Here is a 25,024-nt window from a genome sequence, read left to right on the forward strand (position 1 = left end):
GAGCTATTTCAGCATTCTCTTTTTTTAAAAGAGTCCTGTTCAATCTTTCGCAAAAGCAGCAACTTATTAGTTCTGCTATCATCATTCCTGAAGAAGGGCTTATGCCCGAGACATCGATTCTCCTGCTCCTCGGATGCTGCCTGGCTTGCTGTGTTTTTCCAGCACCACATTTTTCAACTCTGGTCTCCAGCATCTGCAGTCCTCACTTTCTCCCTGCTATCATCATTGTAAATATTGCATCCTTTTGTATGTGGGCGGCACGGTGGCACAGTGGTTAGCACTGCTGCCTCACAGCACCAGAGACCCGGGTTCAATTCCCGCCTCAGGCGACTGACTGTGTGGAATTTGCACATTCTCCCCGTGTCTGCGTGGGTTTCCTCCGGGTGCTCCGGTTTCCTCCCACAGTCCGAAGATGTGCAGGTCAGGTGAATTGGCCATGCTAAATTGCCCATAGTGTTAGGTAAGGGGTAAATGTAGGGGGAGAGGTGGGTTGCGCTTCGGCGGGGCGGTGTGGACTTGCTGGGCTGAAGGGCCTGTTTCTACACTGTAAGTAATCTAACAAAAAAATGTGGAAATTGGATTTTAGACAATCCAATCAAGGGTTTATAAATGTTTAAAACAATATCTCCGCTTTTCAATTCTATCTCTCTAAGAAATCAATTCCAACACTATGTTTATTATTCAAATTTAATCTACAGCAATCGCAGCTGCTACTCAAAGGGGTTTCTATGGCATGACAGCCATCTCCTTCATGAAATCAACAAGATGGCTGAGGTACCACCTTGGGAGAGTATGGCTACAAGTGTCTTCAATTAATGGTCATCAGCTTTCTGCAGCTGATACTGTTGCCATTAGGGAGCCATCTCAAAGGAGCACTAAGAAAGGCACATGGAAGGCATGGGCATTAAGGGAATATTCAAGGGTCATTAGCTTCACTTTGTACACATTATTTGATGAGTAAATTTATAACAGATTTGAATTTGTATTTCTTGGTAGTTTAAATTTTTTGTATGGTCAGAAGGAAAATGATGTGGAGCTCGGTAGTAAAGAAATGGTAAATGGATATGGGCCTATTGATGAATGGGAAGTGTGGTTAAAGTTATAGGTATGAATAAACTGAGCATGTAGAACCTGGGTAGATGGAATTGTCAAAATTATAGCCTCCCTTTCTTCCTTATAGAAAAACGTTCTTGCTTTGAGTAGCCATTCCTCAGAGGAAGTATTTTATAACCACACTACCAAAAAAAGGTCAGAAAGAGTTGTGGGCTGTTAGTGCAAGAGTTGCACCCATTCTTTTTGATATAGGCAGCATGCAAACTTTGTGCTGCCTATTTATTTACATGATTCATGTGTGCAGCCTAGCACGAAAGAGGAAGTGGAGTTGCAGGTAGAGAGAGTGGTGAAGAAGGCGTTTGGCATTGCTTGCATTCATTGGTCAGAATATTAAGTATAGGAATTGGGATGTCATGATCCGGTTATACAGGACATTTGTGAGATCACTTTTGGAACACTGCCTATAATTCTGCTCATCCTTCTACAAGAAAGATGTTGTTAAACTTGAGAGGGTGCAGAAAGGATTTTCAAGGATTGGGGAGTTTGAATTAAAGGGAGAGGCTGAACAGGATGAAGCTTTTTTCCCTGAAGTGTTGGAGGCTGAGGGGTAACCTAAAAGAGGTTTATAAAATCATGAAAGGCATTGATCAGGTGAATAGCCAAGGTCTTTGTATCCCAAAGTGGGGAATCCAAAACTAGAGGACATAGGTTTAAGGTGAGAGGGCAAAAATTTAAAAAGGATCTAAGAGGTAACTTTTTCATGCAGAGGGTGGTGCATTGTATGGAATGAGCTGCCAGAGGAAGTGGTGGAGGTGGGTACAATTATGACATTTAAAACGTATCTGGATGAATATTTGAATAGGAAAGGTTTAGAGCGATATGGGCCAAATGCTGGCAAATGGAACCAGGTCAGATTGGAATATATTGTTGGCGCAGATGAATTGGACCAAAGTGTCTGTTTCTGTGCTATATGACCCTATGAATGGCTGTAAGGCTCAGGAGGGAACCCAAGTTCACGTGAGGTTGGTGCTAATATTCTTCACTACGTAAAGTCAGCTTTATGTTTGCTAATATGGACAGTGAAGGGCTTGCTAAGGAGATGGGCGTCAGTTGAAAGATCTATATGGGGAACAGATGGGCTTCGAACTTTGTGCAGATAGCTATTGGTGTCAGTATAAGTGGTTGTTACAACCATGTGTGGAACGGTGTTTTTTAACTCCTCAGTAGGTTGCAACAAATATTTTTCTTTTCTTTTAGTACACTTCAAACTTCAATTAAAAATGTAATTAACTGGATCAAAATGAGTGCACAATTACATTTTCTTGAGTGAAAGAAAGAAGAATTTTATTGCAGATTAAAAAATAAAACTTGACATCAAATGCACACAAACTCAGGTAATTTTTTTAGTAAAATAGTTGTTCAGTTGTACAGAGCATGAGTACTGTTCATGAAGACACCTTTTGTTGATGTTTTTCTTCTTGCACTCATCAGCCTCAACATAAATTCGTAATGTATGAGAGGAGAGTGCTAATTGGTTAGCAAGTGAATTTTGATTGTTAGAGGCATTTCTATGGAGAAAACACCAGCTAGAAGATTGCTGACAGTGATCAAGCTTTCATTAAATTTTAAACTGGATGTTTTGACTCATTGGTTAAAGCATTGCCCTGAGAAATGAACCAGAGAATCACTGTTATCCATTCTGTTGAGTTGAAACAGGTACAGTATGTGCATATGTACACGTGTGCAAGGAACAGGACCCTGTGTATTAATGTATGTAGCTTCCTGTCCACACAAGTGCACCACATTGCGAGCCCAAATGGTGACCTTAAATTGCTCGTCAGCACAATTCTTTGCGCATAGACTTTGCAAATGTGTCTTTTGTCAACAAAACTCAATTTACAAAAATATGAGTGTGTCTGGTACAGCTAGCAAGATTTACATGATATACAGTTTTAAAATCCTTACAAACCTGAGGTGTTAGATTTTTAACCTGTGGCCATAGCTGTTTAATCATTGACTCATATCTTCAGGAATGGCACCGTTTCAAGTTATCTTTGAGTTCACAGGGATTAGTTGTTTTACCTGATTTGTTTTTTCAGTGAGTGCTTCCTTCCAAACTGATGAGAGAAACAGGGAGAGACAGAGAGAGTTCCAGCTCTTTGTGTTACAAATTAAATTTTCCTTCTCTCACCTTTGTTGCTCAAAAGTAGCTGTTGAAATGTCATGAAGTTTGTGTTTCTGAGGTTGACTTCATTGTTCTTTCAAAGCTTAATAACTTGCATGCAAGTCTTTTCTCTCCCACCATGTGAAATTAATGTACAAGTGAGAATTAAGACAGGAGATATAAATTTCTTGACATTGTCTCAATTGCCTTGTTTTGATGCCTTTAGATAAAATGAGAATTTTGATGCAGATGGATTTGTTTATTCTACATTGTTCTGCTGATCTTGTCCAATCTCTGGTTAGGTGGTTAGGGCAGCTGTTTTAGATCAGTGTTTGTTCTTCTTTAAAACTACTTTTGTCTTGGGGTACAACCATCAGCTGACAGAAGTTAAAATTTGTCAATTTATATTTACCACTACCGTCATGTCTCTGCAATATGAAGAATGAATACACACAATATTCTTGTTTTTGTTTATGGTGTTATTTTGTCAATACAAAAATTCTACATTCTCTTTGACCAACCTTGATTCAAAACCAACTTTGTGTCTAGCAGCTGCACTTGTTTCCTGGGCTGTGTCAACTTTTATTCCTTTACCGTCCAGTTCTATAGTCTGTGTACTGGATACAGGCTTTTTATGGTTAAGGTGGCAGCAGCGAAAGAAGCTCCAGAAGAGATCCACTGCTCACCTCCTTTTCCTTCTTTTTTCCCTCTTGCTGCAGTTTTCTCTTTGCCACCCCCAGCCAGCTTTTAACTTCTTAAGGAAGTGGAGAATGGAGTCCGAGATCAGCCTGGCGCAGAACACAAGTCATGGCCAGAGCGGGAGCAGAGTGATCATGGGCCAAGTCCCAGAAGTGAGCCATGGCTGGAGTGGGGAACAGAGCTAGCTGAAGCAAATTGCAGGCCTGAGCCTGAGCGGGAGCAGAGCAATTACAGGCTGGCTGGGGGTTGAGACCTGGAGGTGAGTCCTGGATGGAGGCAGTGCATGGAAGCATCGAGGCCTTGTGTTCTGAAGCCGGACAGGCACAGACTCAGTGAAAAAAGGACTATAACTTGAGTACTTTAAAGATACTTTTACAAAATACAGTGCAAGGACTGTAGTAAACACTACATTGGACAAACAGGCAGAAAACTAGCCACCAGGATACATGAACACCAACTAGCCACAAAAAGTGACCCTCTCTCACTAGTATCCTCACATACGGATGAGGAAGGACACCGCTTCGCCTGGGACAACACATCCATCCTAGGACAAGCCAAACAAAGACACGCATGAGAATTCCTAGAAGCATGGCATTCCAACCGGAACTCTATCAACAAATACATCAAGTTAGACCCCATCTACCACCCCCTGAGAAAGGAACAGAAAGTGACTTCACCACAGGAAATAACATCACCACAGGAAATAACATCACCAACCCAAAGAAACCCAAACATATAAATAGAAAGCAGGAATTTTCAGCATTGCTTCACCGGATGCCCACTGAAGATGTTATCTAGTAGGGCAACAAAACGTCTGGAAATGAACCTTTCAGCTTAGCGAGCAAACCTACATTCAGATATTTTTTATTCTCATACTGGACTATTTAAACTCTGTATTCCATTGCTAGCCCATTTTTTTAAACTACAGGGCAACCCCAATATCCACGGGTGCGGTTACCACGGTTTCACTTACCTGCAGTTACCTGGGTACGGGCGACTACTGTATTTCAATTCTGTAATAACGCGTAAAGGTATCTATATCTAGGTATCCTGTACCTAAGATATAGATGCTGGCACCAAGAGGTGACATTACAAACTTTTCACTGCACTCACTCGAGTGCATTTGACAATTAAGGCTATTCTATTTTACAAATGTGATTTCTGGGAGGTGAATCAGTTTACTTTCTGTCGCGAATGTGGACTTGGATCCTACACTTCATTCTCAGTTAATTTTACATCAACAGTAATGGACTGGTTGTGATTTGAAATTTCCTGTTCTGTTCCTTGATCTCCCACCATGTAACTCCATTTTTATTTTTATTTCACTTGTATGCCCTTGATGATCTCTGTTATTGGTGTCTGCTGTGGGGAATGTTTCATTTCCTTTTACTTCAGGAATGAGTTTTCCCCTAAACTGTTCTATTTTCCGTGGAACACTACTACAATTAAGTGACTGTTTGATTTCTGCTGCATGCTGCAGTGGTTCTTCCATGAAGTTAAGTTTCACCATCACTTCTCCTGTCCTGTCTGAGAATTCCTTTGGTCATCCTTTAACTTTATCATGAAGCTATCTGCTTAACCTGGTTTCTGACTGACCAGATTTTTATTACCTGATCCATTTTTGCCTTCTTTTATGGCTCCTGGCCTACCTCCTTTGATTTCAGTCCTGATCCTGTTCACATCTGCTGACATGTTCTCAGCCCTGTTTAATTCAAGTGCCCTTCCCTGAGCAAACCGAAACCTCATGGATTTTACTGCCCCCTATAGTGTTTTTGAATCTTTCTCAGTTCCAGCCTGTTTACAATGTCCTGCTGATTTAATTGAATTGACCCTTATTGAGCCACTTGTGACCTTTCCATGTTTAGCAGCCACTGTGGGGCATGTGAATCTCTTTTGGTTCCCAACATTTGTACTGCTTGTTGCTGTTTTTCTCCAACTTTTACCGCCTCTTGGGGCTGTGCTCTTCTGCTTATCCTGGTGGGCTGTCATACTTGAGTAGATACTGACCACTTTTAGTTTCACTGAGTTTCTGGTGGTGTTAAAACCAAATTTTGTTTCTACATGCCCTGGTTTCCTGCAGTAGAAACACTCGCAGTGGTTTCCAACCTTTTCCCCATCCAGATCTGTCCTTTGAAAGGTCAGGGACCGTTTTCTCACCAGATGCGCCTTTACGCATCTCCCATTATGCGAAATCATCAGACATATATAAATCAAACAGGAGCTGCAATTTTTTTGACATTGACCTAGTTGTCTAGTTTTAATATCTTTAGATAAAACAGTCTGCACTTAAAGTACGTTTTTATTTCATAATGGTCTTCAAACTTGTCTCAACTGCCCTGCTAGATTCTTAATTCATGACACTCCCTTCTCTCCCTTACCAACAATCTTTACCAGCCACAAGTCAAACCTGACATTCACAGCTTCACCTCACCCTCACACACATAGCATCATTGCAAGCCTCAGTCTCACATCTCACAGTTTGCACACAATACTAGCTATTCAGCCATGACAGTAATAAGCTAAAAATCATTCCATCACGTAATGATACACCTTGCTTTCTCTGGTACAGGGCATGGTGGCACACAACTAGACACAACAGGAGTAACCTGACAGGAGGCAGATCTAACTGCATGCTGTCACACCAACTTGCCAACAATACAGCAGTCATGAGACCACGGCCAGCAGCAAGCTGTTGATGGTGGTGATATGTTCACATTTAATCTTCCTATTCCTATCCAACTTCACCCTCATCCTACAATCTGAGCTACAAGCTATAGAAAGATTGAGGATGCACTTTTTATTTTCCTCCCCTCCAATACCACAATCTTATCCTACCTTCCAGTGTCCCAGTTGGACCATGTTGTGGTGCAGGAGCAAGAAATGGAAGAGGAATGAGAGACTGATGATAAAGTAAAATTTCACACCATGCGACGCAAGGAGATGTGAGGGCCGATAACCAGAACTTTGGTCAAAGAGTACATTTTGAGAAATGTCTTAAAGGGGAAAGAGTAATAGAGATGGAGAGTTTAAGGAAGGCAATGCAGAGATTAGGGCCATAGTAGTTAAATAATGGACAACTGAAAATCAGGAATGCTGAAGTGGTCAGCATTATGAGAGTGCTGTCTTGGAGGTATCTGGACCTTTTGAAGATTACTGATATGTGTGGTGACATAACTATGGAAGGATTGAAAACAGAGATAAGAATTTTCAAGTCCAGGTGTTCCTTCCTCTAATTCAATGAGCAGGAGTGATGGATGAACAGGACTTAATGCAAGACATGGCAGCAGGGTTTTTGGATGACCTCAAGTTTGTGGAGGACCTTAGAGATCAGCCAGGAAATCTGGAGTAATAAAGACATAAATGGGGATTTCAGCAGCAGTTGAGCTGAAGTGGGGCTGAGTCAGGCAATGATACAAGGATGGGAACAGGGAAAATTAGTGATGGCATAGATATAAGATCAGAAGGTCATCTTGGGGTCAAATATCACACATATTTTAAATGTTTGCCAGGGAGAGGGATTGAGTCAGCACCTAGGGAAGGGAATGTGTGATGCATACCAAATGCAATGGTTTAAGCCTTCCCAATATTGCTGCTCATCCAGCAATTAATGCTGGTCAAACAATCTAACAATTTAGAGATGGTGGAGGGATTGCAAGGAGCAGTAGCAAAGTAGAACTGGAGGTCATCGGGATATGTATGATGATGTATTTCAGAAACAAAAAACAGAAATTGCTGGAAAAACTTAACAGGTCTGGCAGCATCTGTGGACAGGAAGCAGAGTTTACAGTTTGGGTCCAATGACCCTTCTGCCATTTTGTAGATGTTGCCAGACTTGCTGAGTTTTTGTAAAAATGTTTGTTTTTGTTTCTGATTCCCAGCATGCAGCATCTTTGGTTTATTTATTGAATGTATTTTCATAGTTGGCTGCGAAGAAACAGCACATAAATGAGTAAAGGATGCACCAAGTATAACACTTCAAGGGTTTTTAGAGGTGGAGGACTGGGAAGCGAAGCCATTGCAGTTGATTCTCTCATATCATTTAGAATAAAAGGGAAGCAGCCAGTAGTACCGTGAGATGTTTTACATGAACAAGTACCTTGGGACAAGTTTAATGCTTCATCTGAAAGATAGTTTTCTTTCATGATTATGTTTAAGTATCAGCCAAGATTATGTGATGCAACTTAAGGTTCTTGAAGGTAGTGGTTATTTCAGTGAATCAATGACAATCCCATTGTTCGTCATCTACTTATTTTTCTCTACTATCACCATCAGTTACTTCAAAGTTTTAACTCATGATTTATTACAGTAACTTTTTACAGAAATTTGTAAAGTTGCCATGATCATACCAGCACTTCTATTAGACCAAGATGACTGGTGGTGGTTTAACCTGAAAGTCACCACACCTCAGGCGAGGGGAGAGGTTGAGGAGTCCTCCATGGTAACCCAGCCAGTGGGGAAATTTAACCTACGTTGTAGGCATGTTGTGCATTACAAACAAGATGTCCAGCCAACTAAGCTAACTAATCCCCTTTTTGCAGTGTTTAGGTTCATAAAAGTTGTATTCCCCTTCCTATCTGGAGCATAACTAGTGTGATAGTCTGCTTTACTGTTCCCAACTAATGATCTGGGGTTTCAGCCATCCTGACAAAGGATTTCTTTGATCTATAATTATGTATGATTCATCATTGAATTATGGACATCACTGGCAAGACTGACTGACCTTCCATTTTTGCCCTGAGAGGGTGGGGTATGATTTAAGATTTTACAAAACTTGAAGAAAAATAATTGAATGCAAACTTTAGTCATTAGATCTTATTTTTTTTTCACGATACAACTATTTCTTGTGTACAAGGTATTTAAAGTATGCTTTTATTTCAGCAATCTAATTTAAATTACTTTATACCCCTTTTATGCACATTTAAAATAATTGTTCAAGAGTTGACAATGTCAAAGTATTTAGGGAATTGTATTTTCTGTATCTTTGCTTCAAGAGATGTAACTGGAGTATAACATCAGATGTAAAAGATTAAGGAAATTTGGGTCACGTTTTACACAATACTGATCATTTCCTCAGTCCTTCGCACCTGCTACTATGGTAGCAGAAGTGTGCATATCTACAAGATGTACTGCAGGAATTCACCAAGGCTCCTTAGACAGTTTCCTCCCATCCCATGACCATTAGCATCTAGAAAGACCAGGGCAGTACTCATATGAGAATAATACCACTTGCAAGTTCTTCTCAAAGCCAGTCAGCATCCGAACTTGGAAATATATTGCTGTTTCTTCCATGTCACCAGGTTAAAATACTGGAACTCCTCCGTAACAGCACTGTGGGTGTTCTGATACCAAACTGACTGAAGTAGTTCAAGAAGGCAGGTCACCATTACCTTCTCAAGGGCAATTAAGGATGGACAATAAATACTCATACTTCAGTGAAATCAATGAATAAAAGAAAATGCATGTCACCTCATTACAAAGTGTGCACCCCACTCTAGAGGAAAGACCCATACATGCATTTCTTACACCCATTTTGAAGCAGATTAATTGTAAAATAAATCCAACATTAGGCATAGCAGAAAACAAAACATTTTCTGATCCCTTATTGCAGTTTTTGAGGTATACTTTAGAGTAAAATATGCTCACTGAAATTGATCTGTTTGAGTGCATTTTTGATGGTGTCACGTTCAAAAATTGAAGAATTTCACCAACTGCATATTATAAACTGTGGCTGATATTAAAAGGTGAGAGATGGCTTGAAATATTCATGTTCATAGGTAAAAGGTGGTGAGTGCAGCACTTTCCTTAGGTCCCAGTTGATTTATGGCTAATTTACATCCAGCATAATATCAATAAAAATTGCAATATATTAATATCCAAATAGACATCAGTAAAATGGGTGCACATGTTCATGTAATTTCAGGTGTGGTTTCCCAGATAAGCCTCCAACAGGAAATTTCATAGTGAATATTCAATTGGTGAAAATACTGATCCTCAGCCTGAAAGTGCTATTTTTTATCATTGAACGTGTTACATGATGAAACCAGGCAAGCTTTACAGCAGCCTACAATAAAGCAGCCTACAATTCCAAAACAATTAAATGAGGACTAGATTCAAATATCGATACTTCTCAATTTAGAATATTAGCAAAACCTGCTCTCATCCAACCATCATTTGGTAAGTAATTTTAGTAATGGAATTTTTATTGTGCCAGCATGAAACAGAAACAAAATCTTTTGTAATTTGTAACACTTTTTTTTTAAAAAAGAGTACATTTATAAAACTACTTTTATTTGAAGTATTACAAAATGCAACTTTGAATCTCCTGGATAAGTTACAGTTCACGCAGAGTAAAAGGCAACAACTTCCACACATTAACCTGTGTAAACGTCAATATCAGCTCCTGTTAAGTCAGCCACTAAACTATTTAACATGCCAAAGGAACAAGTTTTCTGTATTTTAAAAAAAATCCTACTTTCTTGTCTCCTGCTGAGTTACATTTCTTACAGCCACCAGCAAATCTCTGTACCCAGTTAATGAGCACACTAGGCTATTTGGTGCAGCATCACAGCTGAGCCCAATTACGTATATCATTACACATTGTCCATGCATGTGTGCTGTCCAGCAGGGACCAGTCCACTGACTGATGTTTTCACCATCAGTTCCCTGCCTGGATGTAATCAACTAATTTAGTACTGACTGGGGATGGGTTCAAGAGTTTTTGATCTAATGAGTCAGTGGATTTAGCTAGTTAACCCATCAGGAGTGCACACAGAGTTTATCATACAAAATTAAAATTTAGTTACAGGGGAAACAGGAAAGGCGGCCTTGATTTCTCATATTTCATATATATGTTACCGTTTACACTGTGTGAACTGTACTTGTACACACATCAGACAGTGGAAAAAATTACAATGTGAAATAGCCATTTCCTGCTTAAAAAACATGTGCACTTGACCCACTGCAGTCCAGTTGTTACTGACGTAATATTTATGGTTTTTCTTTTAATGTACAGAGCCATTTGAAGCAAGCAGTAGTTAAATCCCCCCTCCCCTAAGTGCCTTGAATTCAAATACATTTCAAAAAACATCCCTTTTACACTTCTATCCAGGACAAAGTGAGCAGCCTGGTTTACAGGTAGGAAAGCAGAAATCAGTCAAAGGTGCTCCCTCCTCCCCATCACTACAAACATTGCTAATTTTTTGTACAATCCAAAGCCAGGCAGTGCGGAATAGAAATGTGGTGGGGAGGGCAAATTTGAGATCATAGCTTTAATTCTGATGTTTACTTTGCTGCTGATCAAAAATGGTAGATAGTCTTAGTAATCTTACAACCACCTCTTTAAAAAGACTTCTATTTGATGAGTCAGACTTCAAGTGTCTGGTTTACGTTTTTGAACTTTTCAGACACTCATTTCTAAAACAGGCCCAAATTCTGGGAGCCAACAGTCATCCACACACTATTGCCCACAGTGCACAGAAGCTCCAGCCTCCAGTGTTTGAGGAGGACTCCAGTGACATTTGTCACACCTGACACCCCTCTTGTTTGCATCTGTATTGCCAAGCAAACAGAAGGACATGAGTTTAAGAACATATTGAGATATATTTAATGCTGTCAGGATAATGGAGTCATAATGGCCTAAAACTTGCTGCTAAAGAGCCAAATTTTGACATTGCTTTTGCAGTGTTTAAACAAATAAAGTTCATCCTAGACTTGAAATGACAGTCAGATTCACTAGAGAATGAACTTTATAAATGAAACATGGCTTTAGCGCATTTTAAAATTATTGTAATAATTCAACAGAAAAACATTAGAAAATCCTGCTAATAGTTACTATCCTTCTAAAACATCTGCTTTATAGTGGTCTAATATTATTCATATCCTTGTGCAAACATAAGCCATGCCAGCCACAATGACGTAAAAGAAATATTTAATCAATAAAGTGGAATGAAGTATTTAACAGTGGGCTCAGTACAATAAGATACACTGACCTTTAATTCCGGGCATCTGTGTTCAAATCCAACCCAAAATAATCAGCCTGAAAGTTTTATTTTCTGTGTTTCCAATGGCTATTCTAGGTTCGAATCAAGTTGATATTCAGTGGCTCAATTCAATTCCCCCGGGAATCAGACAAAAATGTGAAGTTGTTCTCTAATCACAAATGGCACACTAAAATGTTCCTCTAGACTTCCACATGACAAATTTGCTAATTTAGGCTCATAGTTGAAGAGAAATGTAGAATACTTCTAAATGAAGATTGTGCAGACTTCAAAGGGTAGAAATTACTATTCTCAATTTGAATTTATTATTAATGAGTTTATCCCTCATTAAGATAGCAGAGAAAATTTAATATCAGCAAATCTAGTGTTTATGTGATAATATTACCGAAGGCAGACATTAAAATATTTTTAATGTGACAAGGAAACAAAATTATTTTTCAGGACAGCAGAATGATTTCCTGGGAGCAATATTCACAGAATCAATCAGTTTATCTAACTTAGGTTTTATAACTAATAAATGGCAATTAATATATCATTTGATCAAGGATCAATAATGCTACATGTATATTTATCCTCATAATCAATTATATTTAGCTTGTAATGCTAATTGTTTTTTGGGTTTGAATTTATTTGAAATGAACAAATCTAAATGCTTTACCCAACTTAAATAATTGATTAGTAGGCAGTGGAGTGGTGATAGCAAAACTCCAGAGATCAAAATTACTAAATGCAAGTCTAGTCTTCAGTTATCAAACTTGGTGCATTGAATAATCCAAGTTAGCAACTGGAGATCAAAGAAATCCAACCCCTTCAGAAGTATGCTGGAAAATCTAATTGATTAATTAGTTTGGACAGATTACTTTGCAGCTTTGTTCAATCTAAAATAAAGCAGTGTACTAGTTTCCAAAAAAACACTAGATGCTTTCCAATTAGCAGTTGACTAAATCAGATTACAAGAAAATGATACCTGCTTGCCAGTTTGCTCAACTTAAGTTTACAAAACTGGCATCCTTCTTCTAATGGCAGAATTGTTGGCCCAAAAATAACCATTATTTAAAAGTTTTTGCTTTCCTTCCCTGACTTTCTTCTCTCCCTTTTTTTTAAATGCTGTGTTGTGACTCCCTCTGTGACTAGCCTCTTTGCTTAATCAAATGCTCCTCATTACCTTTGACTACAATTGCCCTTCTTGGAGAGGGAGAAGTCGATCGGGAGATTTTTTTAAAAAAAAAGTACTATTTAAGGCTTTTAAAATTTTTTCTACAATTGACCAGCTTGCCATGATTTTGGGATATATACATGTCATACATGCTGGGCCTTTGCACAATTGGGCCCAGGACAACTGCCCTTCCCCTCCTCTCAATGGTCCTGGACATTTTCTTAATAGAACCTACAGTATCCTAACTTATTGAAGGGCCTATATTGCTCTCCCATTATAGAGCTTCCATTGATCGATTATTTCACATTGTAGTGTTCTGTTTCACACGTTAAAATGTGCTTCTTTCAATGGCTATAAACATTTACATATTTACTGAGGATGCATTATATGCACTACTTTTAATGCATGATTTGCATTTTAATTCAGGATCTTTTGTATTGTAATGTTCCTAATACTCAATTGTACCTCAATATAGATTATAAGGTGAACAAATAAATTGCCTGAAAAACATGAATTACATTTCATATGCTGGAAGAAGATTACCAAAATTGCACTAAAATGACATCAATGTACCAGAGCATTAACCTAAGTTAGGGCTGAAAGGGCTAGTTTATGCATCACGAGAACTATACTTGCAATTTAAAATTCTTGGAGATTTGTAAGCTCCTTTTTGTTAAACAAATGGTTGTGTTCCAGTTGTACTGTTTGATACAATATTGAGCATCAGAAAAAATCAGGACAAACCAGCATAAAAAAGGAAAAACAACACAAAGTGTGAATATTTCAATTCAATTAAAAATGGCAATACAAAATCCAAACTTTTGTACAGGTTCAAATACAATTCTCAAGTGCAAATAAATTCCAAAATTATTAATGCGCAACATTGCAATCCTGTCACTTTTCTTTATGATGTGATTTGCAGGTGGTGTCAAGGTACACTGCAGTGGAGACGAAAAAGGCTTCCTTGCAGATATAAATATTGTCATCTTTCTGTAGAAAAAAACTTCCATTCAAACATCCAACAGGAGAAAGAAATCATTGCACTTTCTTTTCTTATACAGGGAAAACAAAACACACAATGCAGACAGAAAGTCCTAGTGCATAAAGTATGCTTGCATACGGAGCAGGCTTTGGATGTGCTCCCAGCAGTCATATATACCAGCGTACACATAAATATAAGGAATGAACAGTCTTCATTATGATGGACTGAGAGCTATAAATAATGTACAGTGAAGTGTGAACTGGGATCCTTTTGAAGAAAGCCACAAAAAAAGTCAGCATAGTGAAATATTATGGTTACAAAGCTGTAAAAATAAAATTCAGTGGGTCATTTTATTGCCTTTGTCCTGTCAAGCTATTTGTAGGGCCTTAGAAAGCTGGAAACTTTGGAACGAAGCAGTTTGATAAAAGATTTTGGTAGCATCTCATTGGACTCTTGTGCTGTGTACTTGAAGTAATTTTGTGGATGTGCCAGTACATCGAAGAGGGCTTTAATCAGCTTCTTGTCCTGTTAGATTAAAGAAAAGTTGGTTATACCATTCTGTTTAATTTATGCACGTATGATGTAAGCTCTAAGTGTAATACTCATCTTACCATTCTTCAAATACCACACTGCAAAACCTCTCACTTTGTTACTAATGTAAAATTTACTTCAAAAAACTACACAGTAATTTCAACATCAGATCTTCGAGTCACAGAAACAGACCCTTCGGTCCAATTTGACCATGCTGACCAGATATCCTAACCTAATCTAGTCCCATTTGCCTGCACTTAGCCCATATCCCTCTAAACCCTTTCTATTCATATACCCATCCAGATGCCTTTTAAATGTTGCAATTGTACCAGGCTCCGGCACTTCCTCTAACAGCTCACTCCATTCACGCACCACCCTCTGCATGAAAAATTTGTCCCTTAGGTACCTTTTAAAATTTTCCCCTTTCACCCTAACCTATGCCCCCTAGTTCTGGACTCCCCCACCCCAGGGAAAGGACCTTATCTGTTTACCCTATCCATGTCCCTCACGATTTTATAAACCTTTATAAGGTCACCTCTCAGCTGCCGACATTCCATGGAAAGCAGCCCCAGCTTATTCAGCCTCTCCCTGTGGCTCAAATCCTTCAACCCTGGCATCATCCTTATAAATCTTTTCTGAACCTTTTCAAGTTTCACAACATCCTTCCGATAGGAGGGAGACCAGAACTGCACACAATATTGCAATATTGGCCTAATGTCCTATACAGTTACAACATGACCTCCCAACTCCGGCACTCAACGCTCTGCCCAATAAAGGCAAGCATATCAAACGCCTTCTTCACGACCCTATTTACCTGTGAGGTAACTTTCAAGGAACTATGAACCTGCACTCCAAGGTCTCTTTGTTCAGCAACACTCCCTAGGACCTTTCCATTAAGTGTATAAATCCTGCTATGATTTGCCTTTCCAAAATGCAGCTCTCACATTTATCTAAATTAAACTCCATCTGCCACTCCTCAGTCCACTGGCCCATCTGATCAAGATCCCATTATACTCTGAAGTAACCTTCTTCACTGTCCACTACACCTCCAATTTTGGTGTCATCTGCAAACTTACTAATTATACCTCCTTTGTTCACATCCAAATCATTTATATAAATGACGAAAAGCAGTGGACCCAACACCGATCCTTGTGGCACACCACTGGTCATAGTCCTCCGATCTGAAAAGCAACCCTGCACCACCACCCTCTGTCTTCTACCTTCAAGCCAGTTCTACATCCAAATGGCTAGTTCTCCCTATATTCCATGAGATCTAACTTTGCTAATCAGCCTACCATGAAGAACCTTGTCGAACACCTTACTGAAGTCCTTATATATCACGTCCATCGCTCTGCCCTCATCAATCTTCTTATCTGAACCTTGATGTTCACAAGCAGCTATAGTTTACTTGCTGACCACAGAGGGGTTTGCTATCAGTTGACTATATAGAATTATCCGCTTTGATAGGAAAAATGTTATGACAAGATTTTTTTAAAAAAAGGTGAGAAAGGGATAAGTAGATGTTGTTATTTGGATGTCCTTGTATATGAATTGTTGGTAGTTAACGTTTAGCAACCAGGAAAGAAAATAGAAAAAAATTAAAAACTCACTACTATTTCTAATTAGGACCCATGTTAAAGACCAGAGGGTAGCAACTGCTGAACAGATAGCAGTATTGGTGGACAAATTATCAGTTGATCCATGAATTGAGACCTTCTCTCATTACCTCCATAAACTCAAGGAGGACAGAGGATGAGTGAGTGAAAGGAAGGCAAGTAGATAGCGTAAAGAAAGGATGAGACGGAAATGTTCCAAGATGCGAAAGAAAAATGCTGAGGGTGAAGTTGAAAATTGGAAGTCAAAATGCTTCCATTGTTATAAAGTGGGACACCTTCTTTCAGAAAGTTGAAAGTTGCAAAGGAAGCATAGGACTTATTGAGTCTTATGTGTGATTCTGAAAAAGGAGCACAAAAGGAAAATACTATGAATCAAATTGCAGTTGTTACTACAACCAGGAAACCGGAAGTTAAAACCACTATCACTGCAAGTGAATAAGATAGATGGGATTTTGTCAAAAAGAAGGATAACACCTTTTTGTTCTAATTTGAAGATGCCGGTGTTGGACTGGGGTTACAAAGTTACAAATTACACAACGCCATGTTATAGTTTAACAGGTTTAATTGGAGGCACTAGCTTTCCGAGCGCCGCTCCTTCATCAGGTGATTGTGGGGCCACCTGATGAAGGAGCAGTGCTCCAAAAGCTAGTTCTTCCAATTAAATCTGTTGGACTATAACCTGGTGCTATCTGATTGGTAACCTTTTTGTTCAAATGACACTGCTAAGTTCATATAACTATGAGACACAGGAGCTACTCAAACTATCTTGCTGGAAAAGGATTTAGAGTCACAGAGTCATAGAGATGTACAGCACGGAAACAGATCCTTCAGTCCAGTGGGAGGAGAGGAAATGAGGAAACTGGTGAAGTCCACATTGATGCCATATGGTTCAAGGGTCCCAAGGCAGAAGATGAGGTGGTCTTCCTCCAGGCATCAGGTGGTTAGACTGTGGCGATGGACGAGGCCCAGGACCAGCATGTCCTTGGCAGAGTGGGGTCGGGTGCTTGAAGCCTTCAGTCATGTCTGACCCATCTCCCGCACGTCTGCTCTCATTCCTTCCCCTTCTTCCCACAGAAATGATAGAATTCCCACTGTCCTTACTTTCCACCTGACTAGTCTCCACATTCAAATGATGTCCTCCACCATTTCTGCTATCTCCAGGAAGAAGCTACCACCCTCCCCTCCATTGTCAACATTTCACAGGGCCGTTTTCTCTGTGACATTTTGGTCCACTCTTCCATCACTTCTAACGGTGTCCCATGGATACTTCTCATGCCTTCGCCCTCCACCAAGCTCCCAAACCCACCTTCCAGGTCATACAGTCATAGGGATGTATAGCACGAAAAGAGACCTTTCAGTCCAACCCGTCCATGCCGACCAGATATCCCAACCCAATTTAGTCCCACCTGCCAGCACCTGGCCCATATCCCTCCAAACGCTTCCTATTCATATACCCATCCAGATGCCTTTTAAATTTTGCAATCGTACCAGCCATCACCATTTCCTCTGGCAGCTCATTCCATATATGCACCACCCTCTGCATGAAAAAGTTGCCCCTTCGGTCTCTTTTACATTTTTCCCCTTTCACCCTAAACCTATGCCCTTGTGAAACTTGAAAGGGTTCAGAAAAGATTTACAAGAATATTGACAGGGTTGGAGGATTTGAGCTAGAGGGAAAGGCTGAATAGACTGAGGCTGTTTTCCCTGGAGCATTGGAGGCTAAGGTGTGACTTTATAGAGGTCTATGAAATCGTGAGGGGCATGGATAGGATAAATAGACAAGGTCTTTTCCCTTAGGGTGGGGCAATCCAGAACTAGAGGGCATAGGTTCAGGGTGAGAGGGAAAGGTATAAAAGGGACCTAAGGGGGAACATTTTCACACAGAGGCTGGTGTGTGTATGGAATGAGATGCCAGAGGAAGTGATGGAGGCTGATACAGTTACAACATTTAAAAGGCATCTGGCTGGGTATATGAATAGGAATGGTTTAGAGGGATATGGGCCAAGTGCTGGCAAATGGGACTAGATTAGCTTAGGATATCTGTCGACATGGACGAGTTGGACTGAAGGGTCTGTTTCCGTTCTGTACATCTCTGTGATTCTATGACATGCATAGTCATTGGTAGGTGCCTTGGGAGTGCTGAGGAACAAAGGGAGCTTGGTGTACAAGTCCATAGATTCATGGAAGTGTCAGTACAGATAGACAGGGTGGTGGAGAAAGCATACAGATACTTGCCTTCATTAGTCGGGGTGCAGAATTTAGGAGCAAGGAAGTCTTGTTACAATTTTAAAAACCACTGGTTAGGCCACAGATGGAATATTGTGTGCAGTTCTGGTTGGCACACTATCAGAAGGACATGATTGCACTGGAGAGGGTACAGAGGAGATTCACCAGCTTATTGCCTGGGATGAAAAATCCCAGTTATGAGAAGAGACTGGATGGGCTGGGTTGTTTTCCTTGGGGCAGAGGAGATTGAGGGAGCATCTGATTGAGATATGCACAATTATGAGTGGCATAGATATAGTGTAAATCTTTTCTTAATGGTAGATGTGTCTTAAAACCAGAGGGCATAAGTTTAAGGTGAGGAGTAAGTCGTTGAGAGAAGATCTGAGAATTTTTTTTTCACTAAGAATTTGATAGAAATATCAAATGTGCTGCTGAGAGGGTGATGGAGGCAGGTACTTTTGCAACATTGAAGAAACATCTGGATGAGCACTTAAAATGCAACAGCATAGTAGGCATAGTGGGCCAAAGGACCTGTTTTTATGTGTATGACTTTATGAATAATAGGCAGTAATTGTCGAGGATTTTAACTACCCACATATTAACTGGAATAATTTTAGTATGCAAGGAAGGGTGGAGCAAATTTCTTAAATTAATTCCAGGAGAACCTTTACAACTAGTACATAGAAAAGTACTATCAAGGAATGGGGCAATTCTGGATCAATGTCAGTGGTGGAGCATTTTGGATATAGTGACTAAACATACAATTTAGGAAAGTTATGGAAAAGGATAAAAATGGGTTGAAATAAAACTTTGTAACTGGAAAAAGGCTAAGTTTACTAAGATATGACCTGGCCCAAGTGGAAAGGGAACAACAACTTGCTGATAAAATATGTCAGAGAAGTGGGATGCATTCAAGGAGGAAATAGTGAGTGTACTGGACAAATATGTTCCTTTGAAGACAAAGGATGTGACCAAGCCTGCAGAACCCTGGATGTCAAGTATCATAAAGGTTAGGATGAAAAAGAAATAAGGGAAGATACTTAGTATCTAAATGTAAAAGTATAAGATTGTATTCTAATCATCCAAGAGGTAATTCACCTTTAAAATTTCTTGATGATTTTCTGAAGCATATAATCTACCATCTCGGACAATGTCTTCAACAAGCTGCTCATAGTCCTCTAGAAAAGAAATGTAAAAGTTAGTAAAACAAATCTCCCATATTTAAAAGCAAAATATTGTGAATGCTGGAAATCTGAAATAAAAACAGGAAATGTTGGAGAAATGTTAATGAAATGTTAACGAGAAATGTTTCTCTCTCCACAGATGCTGCCAGAGCAGCTGAATTTATGCAGCATTTTATGTTTATATTTCAAACTTCCAATATTGTTTCTCTGTGCAGTTACAAATTTAACAAAGTTCACAAAGAAGGGATTAAAAAAATTCCTGAATTCCTGACCTCCAATACATAAACAAGGCAAACAGCTGACCCTGAATACTATTCATGCTGTTGATGCAGATACTATAATCATTCATGATACAGCACTGTTTACACTATTCTTAGTGTTTGCAGAAAATTTACATTTCCAGCAGATATTTTTTCTTTTTTAATTCCAGCTGCTCTTTCTTGTTGCTGCCCTGCTTCTAAGCCTTATTACAACCAGAGTCTGAAATGCCTAATTAGCATTGTGGATTCAATATTCCTGCTTCCCTGATGTGTCAACTGCGTATCTGTTGGAAATACTTGTGCCTCTGAGACAGAAGGTTGTGAATTCAAATCTTATTTCATAGATTGGACATGGGTCTTAGTGTTTTACAGTGCCCTTTTTTTTGTAATAGCGCAACTGTGTCTCAAAGGCAAAATCCAATAATTCCATTATAAACATCCTTAGTCAGCACCAACCTCCCTGAAAGAATTTGTGCAACAACTCAGAGAGGCATTAAAGGAAGTGAGAATGAGGGACATTCTAAAAGAAAGACTCCTCTTCTAAACATAGCTAAACAATACTTAATGAGGTTAAGTCCCAAAATGCTGTACAGCCAAAGAAATACTTTTATCATGTTAGTCACTGCTGTCTTGTAGGAAATCCAGCAGCCAATTTGTTCATAACAAGCCCCAACAAACAGTGCTCAGTAGATCATGTTTTTTAAAAGATATTTGATTGGTGGTCTGAGGACAACTCCTTGCTTGTCTTCAAAGTAGTCCTGTAGATCTTTTATTTCCATCTGAGAAAGCAGACAGGACCTTTGCTGAGGGCCTCATTCAAAACACAAAACTTTCAACAATTATGCATTCCCTCAACACTGTCCTGGGTACAACATCACTCATGACAGCTTCTGATAAAAACAACACACCACAAAACTCACTCACCATCATAGGTGACGTAAGGTATTTGGAAACCTTTGGCACTGTTTGCTTCATTAGTTTTAAAGTTGACCCACAGTTTGCGGGACCTGGCAGTGAAGGCAATTGGCCGCTCGTAGGTCTGGCAAGTTTCATATGTTGTAATTGAAGTAGGCGAAGCTATGAAAGAAATTTCAATTTTGAGAAAATAGGCAATAAAAAAAAATCTACTAAAAACTGTTTGGAATTTTACAAACTTTCTCATCTAAAATGTAAAAACGAAAAAGGCATGTTAAAAATCGACAATTCATTTTCATGATTTTATTTCCCCATTTTCTCCTTTCCTCTCCTGAAAGCCTTGGCTCAGGCAATAATTTTTGTAAAATGCAACAGCATTTTTAAAAATCAAACACTTTTCAGGTTAGTGCATGCTATGATTACTGGCAAAATCCATGAAGATATAATGCATCACAACAAATACCCATTTTCTTCACACATGACTACGTTACACAAAATTCCTGTAATCCTAGATACAACAAAAATTACATCATCCTGGCTGAAGACTTTTAATTCCTCAGGACCTGCCACACTGCTTGCCAAGCTGTTCCAGTACAGTCCTCAAAATTCACACAAATATGGAAAATTGTTCAGGATGTCCTGTCCAAAAAAGCAGGACTAATCCAAACAAACCACTGTCTGACAAGTCTACTCTCAAACGAATGGTACCTAATCAGAAATATCCTGTTCACTGTCTTTCAGTCTGGGTTCCACCTGGTCCAAATCTCAGTACAGCTTTGGTCCAAACATGGACAAAGGAGCTTTATTCCAGAGGTGAGCTGAGAGTGACTGCCTTTGACATCAAGAAAGTAAGAACTAGGAGCAGGTGTAGGTTGTCTGGCCTGCTGAGCTTGCTCTGCCATTCAATAGGATCATGGTTGATCTTTTCATGGACTCAGATCCACTTACCCGTGCTCTCACCATATCCCTTAATTCCTTTATTATTCAAAAACATCTACCTTATCTTTAAAAACACTTACTGAAGTAGTGTCAACTACTTCACTGGGCAAAGAATTCCATAGCTTAACAACTCTCTGGGTGAAGAAGTTCCTTCTCAATTCAGTCCCAAATCTCTTTGATCTTGAGGCTATGCCCTCTTGACCTAGCTTCACCTGCCAGTGGAAACATCCTCTCTACTTTTATCTATTTCCTTCATAATTTTATATGTTTCCTTCAGATCCCCCCTCAATCTTCTGAATTCCAATGAATATAATCCCAATCTACTCAATTTCTCCTCATAAATCAGACCCCTCAACTCCGGAATCGACCTAGTGAACCTCCTCTGCACCCCCTCCAGTGCCAGTATATCCTTTCTCAAGTAAGGAGACCAAAGCTGTACACAATACTTCAAGTATGGCCTCACCAGCGCCTTGTACAGCTGCAACATAACCAACCTGCTTTTAAACTCAATCCCTTTAACATTTGACAGAGTAGAGCATCAAGGAGCCCCAGCAAAACTGAAGTCACTGGAAATCAAGGGGAACAGCACAAATGTCAGTACCTGTTCCTTAGGGTACTATCCTAGGGCCAACCATCCTCAGCTTCTTTGGTAACATCCGTTATTCTATCATAAGGTTAGAAGTAGGGCAAGTTTACAGAATCACAGATCACGGAAGTGGCATGGTGCAAAAGGAGGCCATTTGGCCCATCGTAACTGCACCAGGTCTTCAAGTGAGCATCGTTACCTATGCCCAGCTTCCTCTATTTTCCCCACACCCTTGTTCATTGTTTCTATTCAAATAATAATCCAATGCCCTCTTAAATGCCTCAATTGAAATTGCTTCCACACTTACAGCCAGTGCATTGTATATCCTAAGTACTTGCTGTGTGAAAAACTTTTTCCCCCAGATCACATTGCTCCTTTTGCAAATCATTTTAAATCTGTGCCTTCTGGTTCTTGATCTTTTTAAGAGCAGAAACAGTTTCTTCCCATAATCTTCCTCACCTCTATCACACCTGTTCATGATTTTGAAAATGTTAGAGTCTATTCTAAAGATGCGATTGGAGAGCTTTAATGAGATTGGCTAAAGCTAGCGTGGCTTTATGAAAGGTAAATCGTTAGACCATAGGACCATAAGACATAGGAGCAGAAATTAGGCCATTTACCCATCAAGCCTGCTCTGCCTTTCAGTCATGGCTAATAGGTTTTTCAACCCCATTTTCCCACTCTCTCTCCATAACTTTTGATTCCCTTGGCAATCAAGAACTTATCTATCTCTGTTTTAAGTACACTCAATGACCTGGCCTCCACAGCCTTCTGTGGCAATGCATTCCACAGATTCAGCACTCTCTGGCTCATGAAGTTTCTCCTTATCTCCGTTCTAAAGGGTCTTCCCTTTACTCTTAGGCTGTACCGTCGGGTCCTCATCTCTCCTGCCAATGGAACATCTTTTCAACAGCCACTCTGTCCAGGCCATCCAGTATTCTGTGAGTTTCAATCAGATCCCCCTTATCTTTCTATATTCCATCGAGAATAGTCCCAAAATCCTTAAACATTCCTCATATGTTAAGCATTTCATTCCTGGGATCATTCTCACGAACCTTCTCTGGACCCGCTCCAGGGCCAATACATCCTTCCTGAGATATGAGGCCCAAAACTGCTCACAATACTCTAACTGGGATTCTGGGTAATCCAAGATGGAGGATGGGAAAAAATTGTGGCTGTAAGAGCTGCTCCTTTTTTGAGGTATTTTAGGTTTTGGAGGTGATTTCCTTGAATTCCAGGAGGAGGAATTAGTGTTTTATATGCTGCTGCATTGTTTTGGAACTTTGGAGAAAAAAAAGCAAAACAATGGCAGTTTTAAAAGGGAGAAAGACAGACAAAGACAGCGAGCACAAGGTGAGCAAGGGAGAGAGAGAAGAAACCTACACTGTTAACTGACACAGCAATGAATCTGCACAGTTACTGCCTTTGGTGTTTAAATTCATGTATCTCTGGACATTGGAATGTGTCGAGGAAAAATTAACACACAGTGAAATTCACAACTGATCTTGGAGGAACCTGTGTGGGAGAGCTCACAGCACAGGAACAGATAAGTGCATAGTTTTTACCATGTAACCTTGCTCTAAGTCTACAGTAGTGAGTAGAGTGGGTTCTTCCTTGATTATATGTTTTATTAAGATCTGTCTCTTGATTAAATTTTAAAAATATAAACAGAAAGTACTAAGTTAGCCTGGAGCACAGTTTTTTTTTAAAAGAGCATATCGACGATGCTATTTTTGGGTCTGTAGATGTGAAGGAACAAAGAGGGCATTTAGTAGAGTGATATGCTCTCCTTGTTGGATGTGGGAGTTTAGGGAAAGTTTACATGTTGCTGAGGATTATGTCTGTAGGCAGTGTCTTTGGTTGTGAATCCTATCAGATCAAATGGATTGATTGGAACGACAGTTAGAAGCAATGAGGAATTTACAAGAGCTAGGGGGTCTGATGGATCGCAGTTATAGGAAGGGAGAAAAGCTGCAGATACAGTCAGATAGATGGGTTAACTCCAGGTAAGGTAGGAGGGGTAGGCAGGTAGTGTTATTCCCATTTCAAACAAGTATGCTGTCTAGGAAAATGTACAGGTTTATGGACTCTCAGGGGAATGCAGCATGAACAGCCAAGTTTCTGGTATCGAGATAGGCTCTAATGTAATGAGGGGTATGTCGGGTTCCAAGTGATCAATTTAATAGGGGACTCTCTAGTCAGAGGCATTTCTGCAGCCAGCAGCAAGATATCAAAATGGTGTGTTGCCTCCCTGGTGCCAGGATCAAGGATGTCTCTGAGAGGGTGCAGAATATTCTCAAAGGGGAGAAAGACGAGCAGGAGGTCATTGTACACATTGGAACCAACCACACAGGAAGAGAAAAGGATGATATTCTGAAGGGAGAATATAGAAAGTTAGGCAGGAATTTTAAAAAAAGAGGTCTGGCAGGGCCTATCTGGATTACTCCCAGTGTTACGAGCTAGTCAGGGGAGGAATAGGAGGATAGGGCAGATGAATGCGTGGCTGAGGAGCTGGTGCATGGGAGAAAGGTTCACATTTTTGGATCATTGGAATCTCTTCTGGAGTAGAAGTGACCTCTATAAGCAGGATGGATTGCACCTGAATTAGAAGGGGACTAATATAGATTAGATTAAATTATTTACAGTGTGGAAACAGGCCCTTTGGCCCAACAAGTCCATACCGACTCTCCGAAGAGCAACCCACTCAGACCCATTC

The 25,024-nt window shown here is 39.8% G+C and overlaps 1 protein-coding gene across 1 annotated transcript in view; it reads right to left on the reverse strand.

Moving 5' to 3' along the window:
• Nucleotides 1-13,352: 13,352 nt before the first annotated feature.
• Nucleotides 13,353-25,024, reverse strand: part of LOC122563262 (signal peptide, CUB and EGF-like domain-containing protein 3) — a 367,101-nt gene continuing 355,429 nt past the window's right edge. The window contains exons 20-22 of the mRNA XM_043716904.2: nt 20,793-20,945; nt 19,523-19,602; nt 13,353-14,576 (exon numbers count right to left, since the gene is read on the reverse strand). Coding sequence (XP_043572839.1) covers nt 14,424-14,576; nt 19,523-19,602; nt 20,793-20,945 — 386 coding nt within the window. The 3' untranslated portion in view covers nt 13,353-14,423. The remainder of the gene's footprint in view (nt 14,577-19,522; nt 19,603-20,792; nt 20,946-25,024) is intronic.

The sequence above is a fragment of the Chiloscyllium plagiosum genome, unplaced genomic scaffold, assembly GCF_037043375.1.
Source record: "Chiloscyllium plagiosum isolate Xiang-an unplaced genomic scaffold, Cpla_swu_hap1 HiC_scaffold_26, whole genome shotgun sequence".
In the NCBI taxonomy this organism is placed as follows: domain Eukaryota; kingdom Metazoa; phylum Chordata; class Chondrichthyes; order Orectolobiformes; family Hemiscylliidae; genus Chiloscyllium; species Chiloscyllium plagiosum.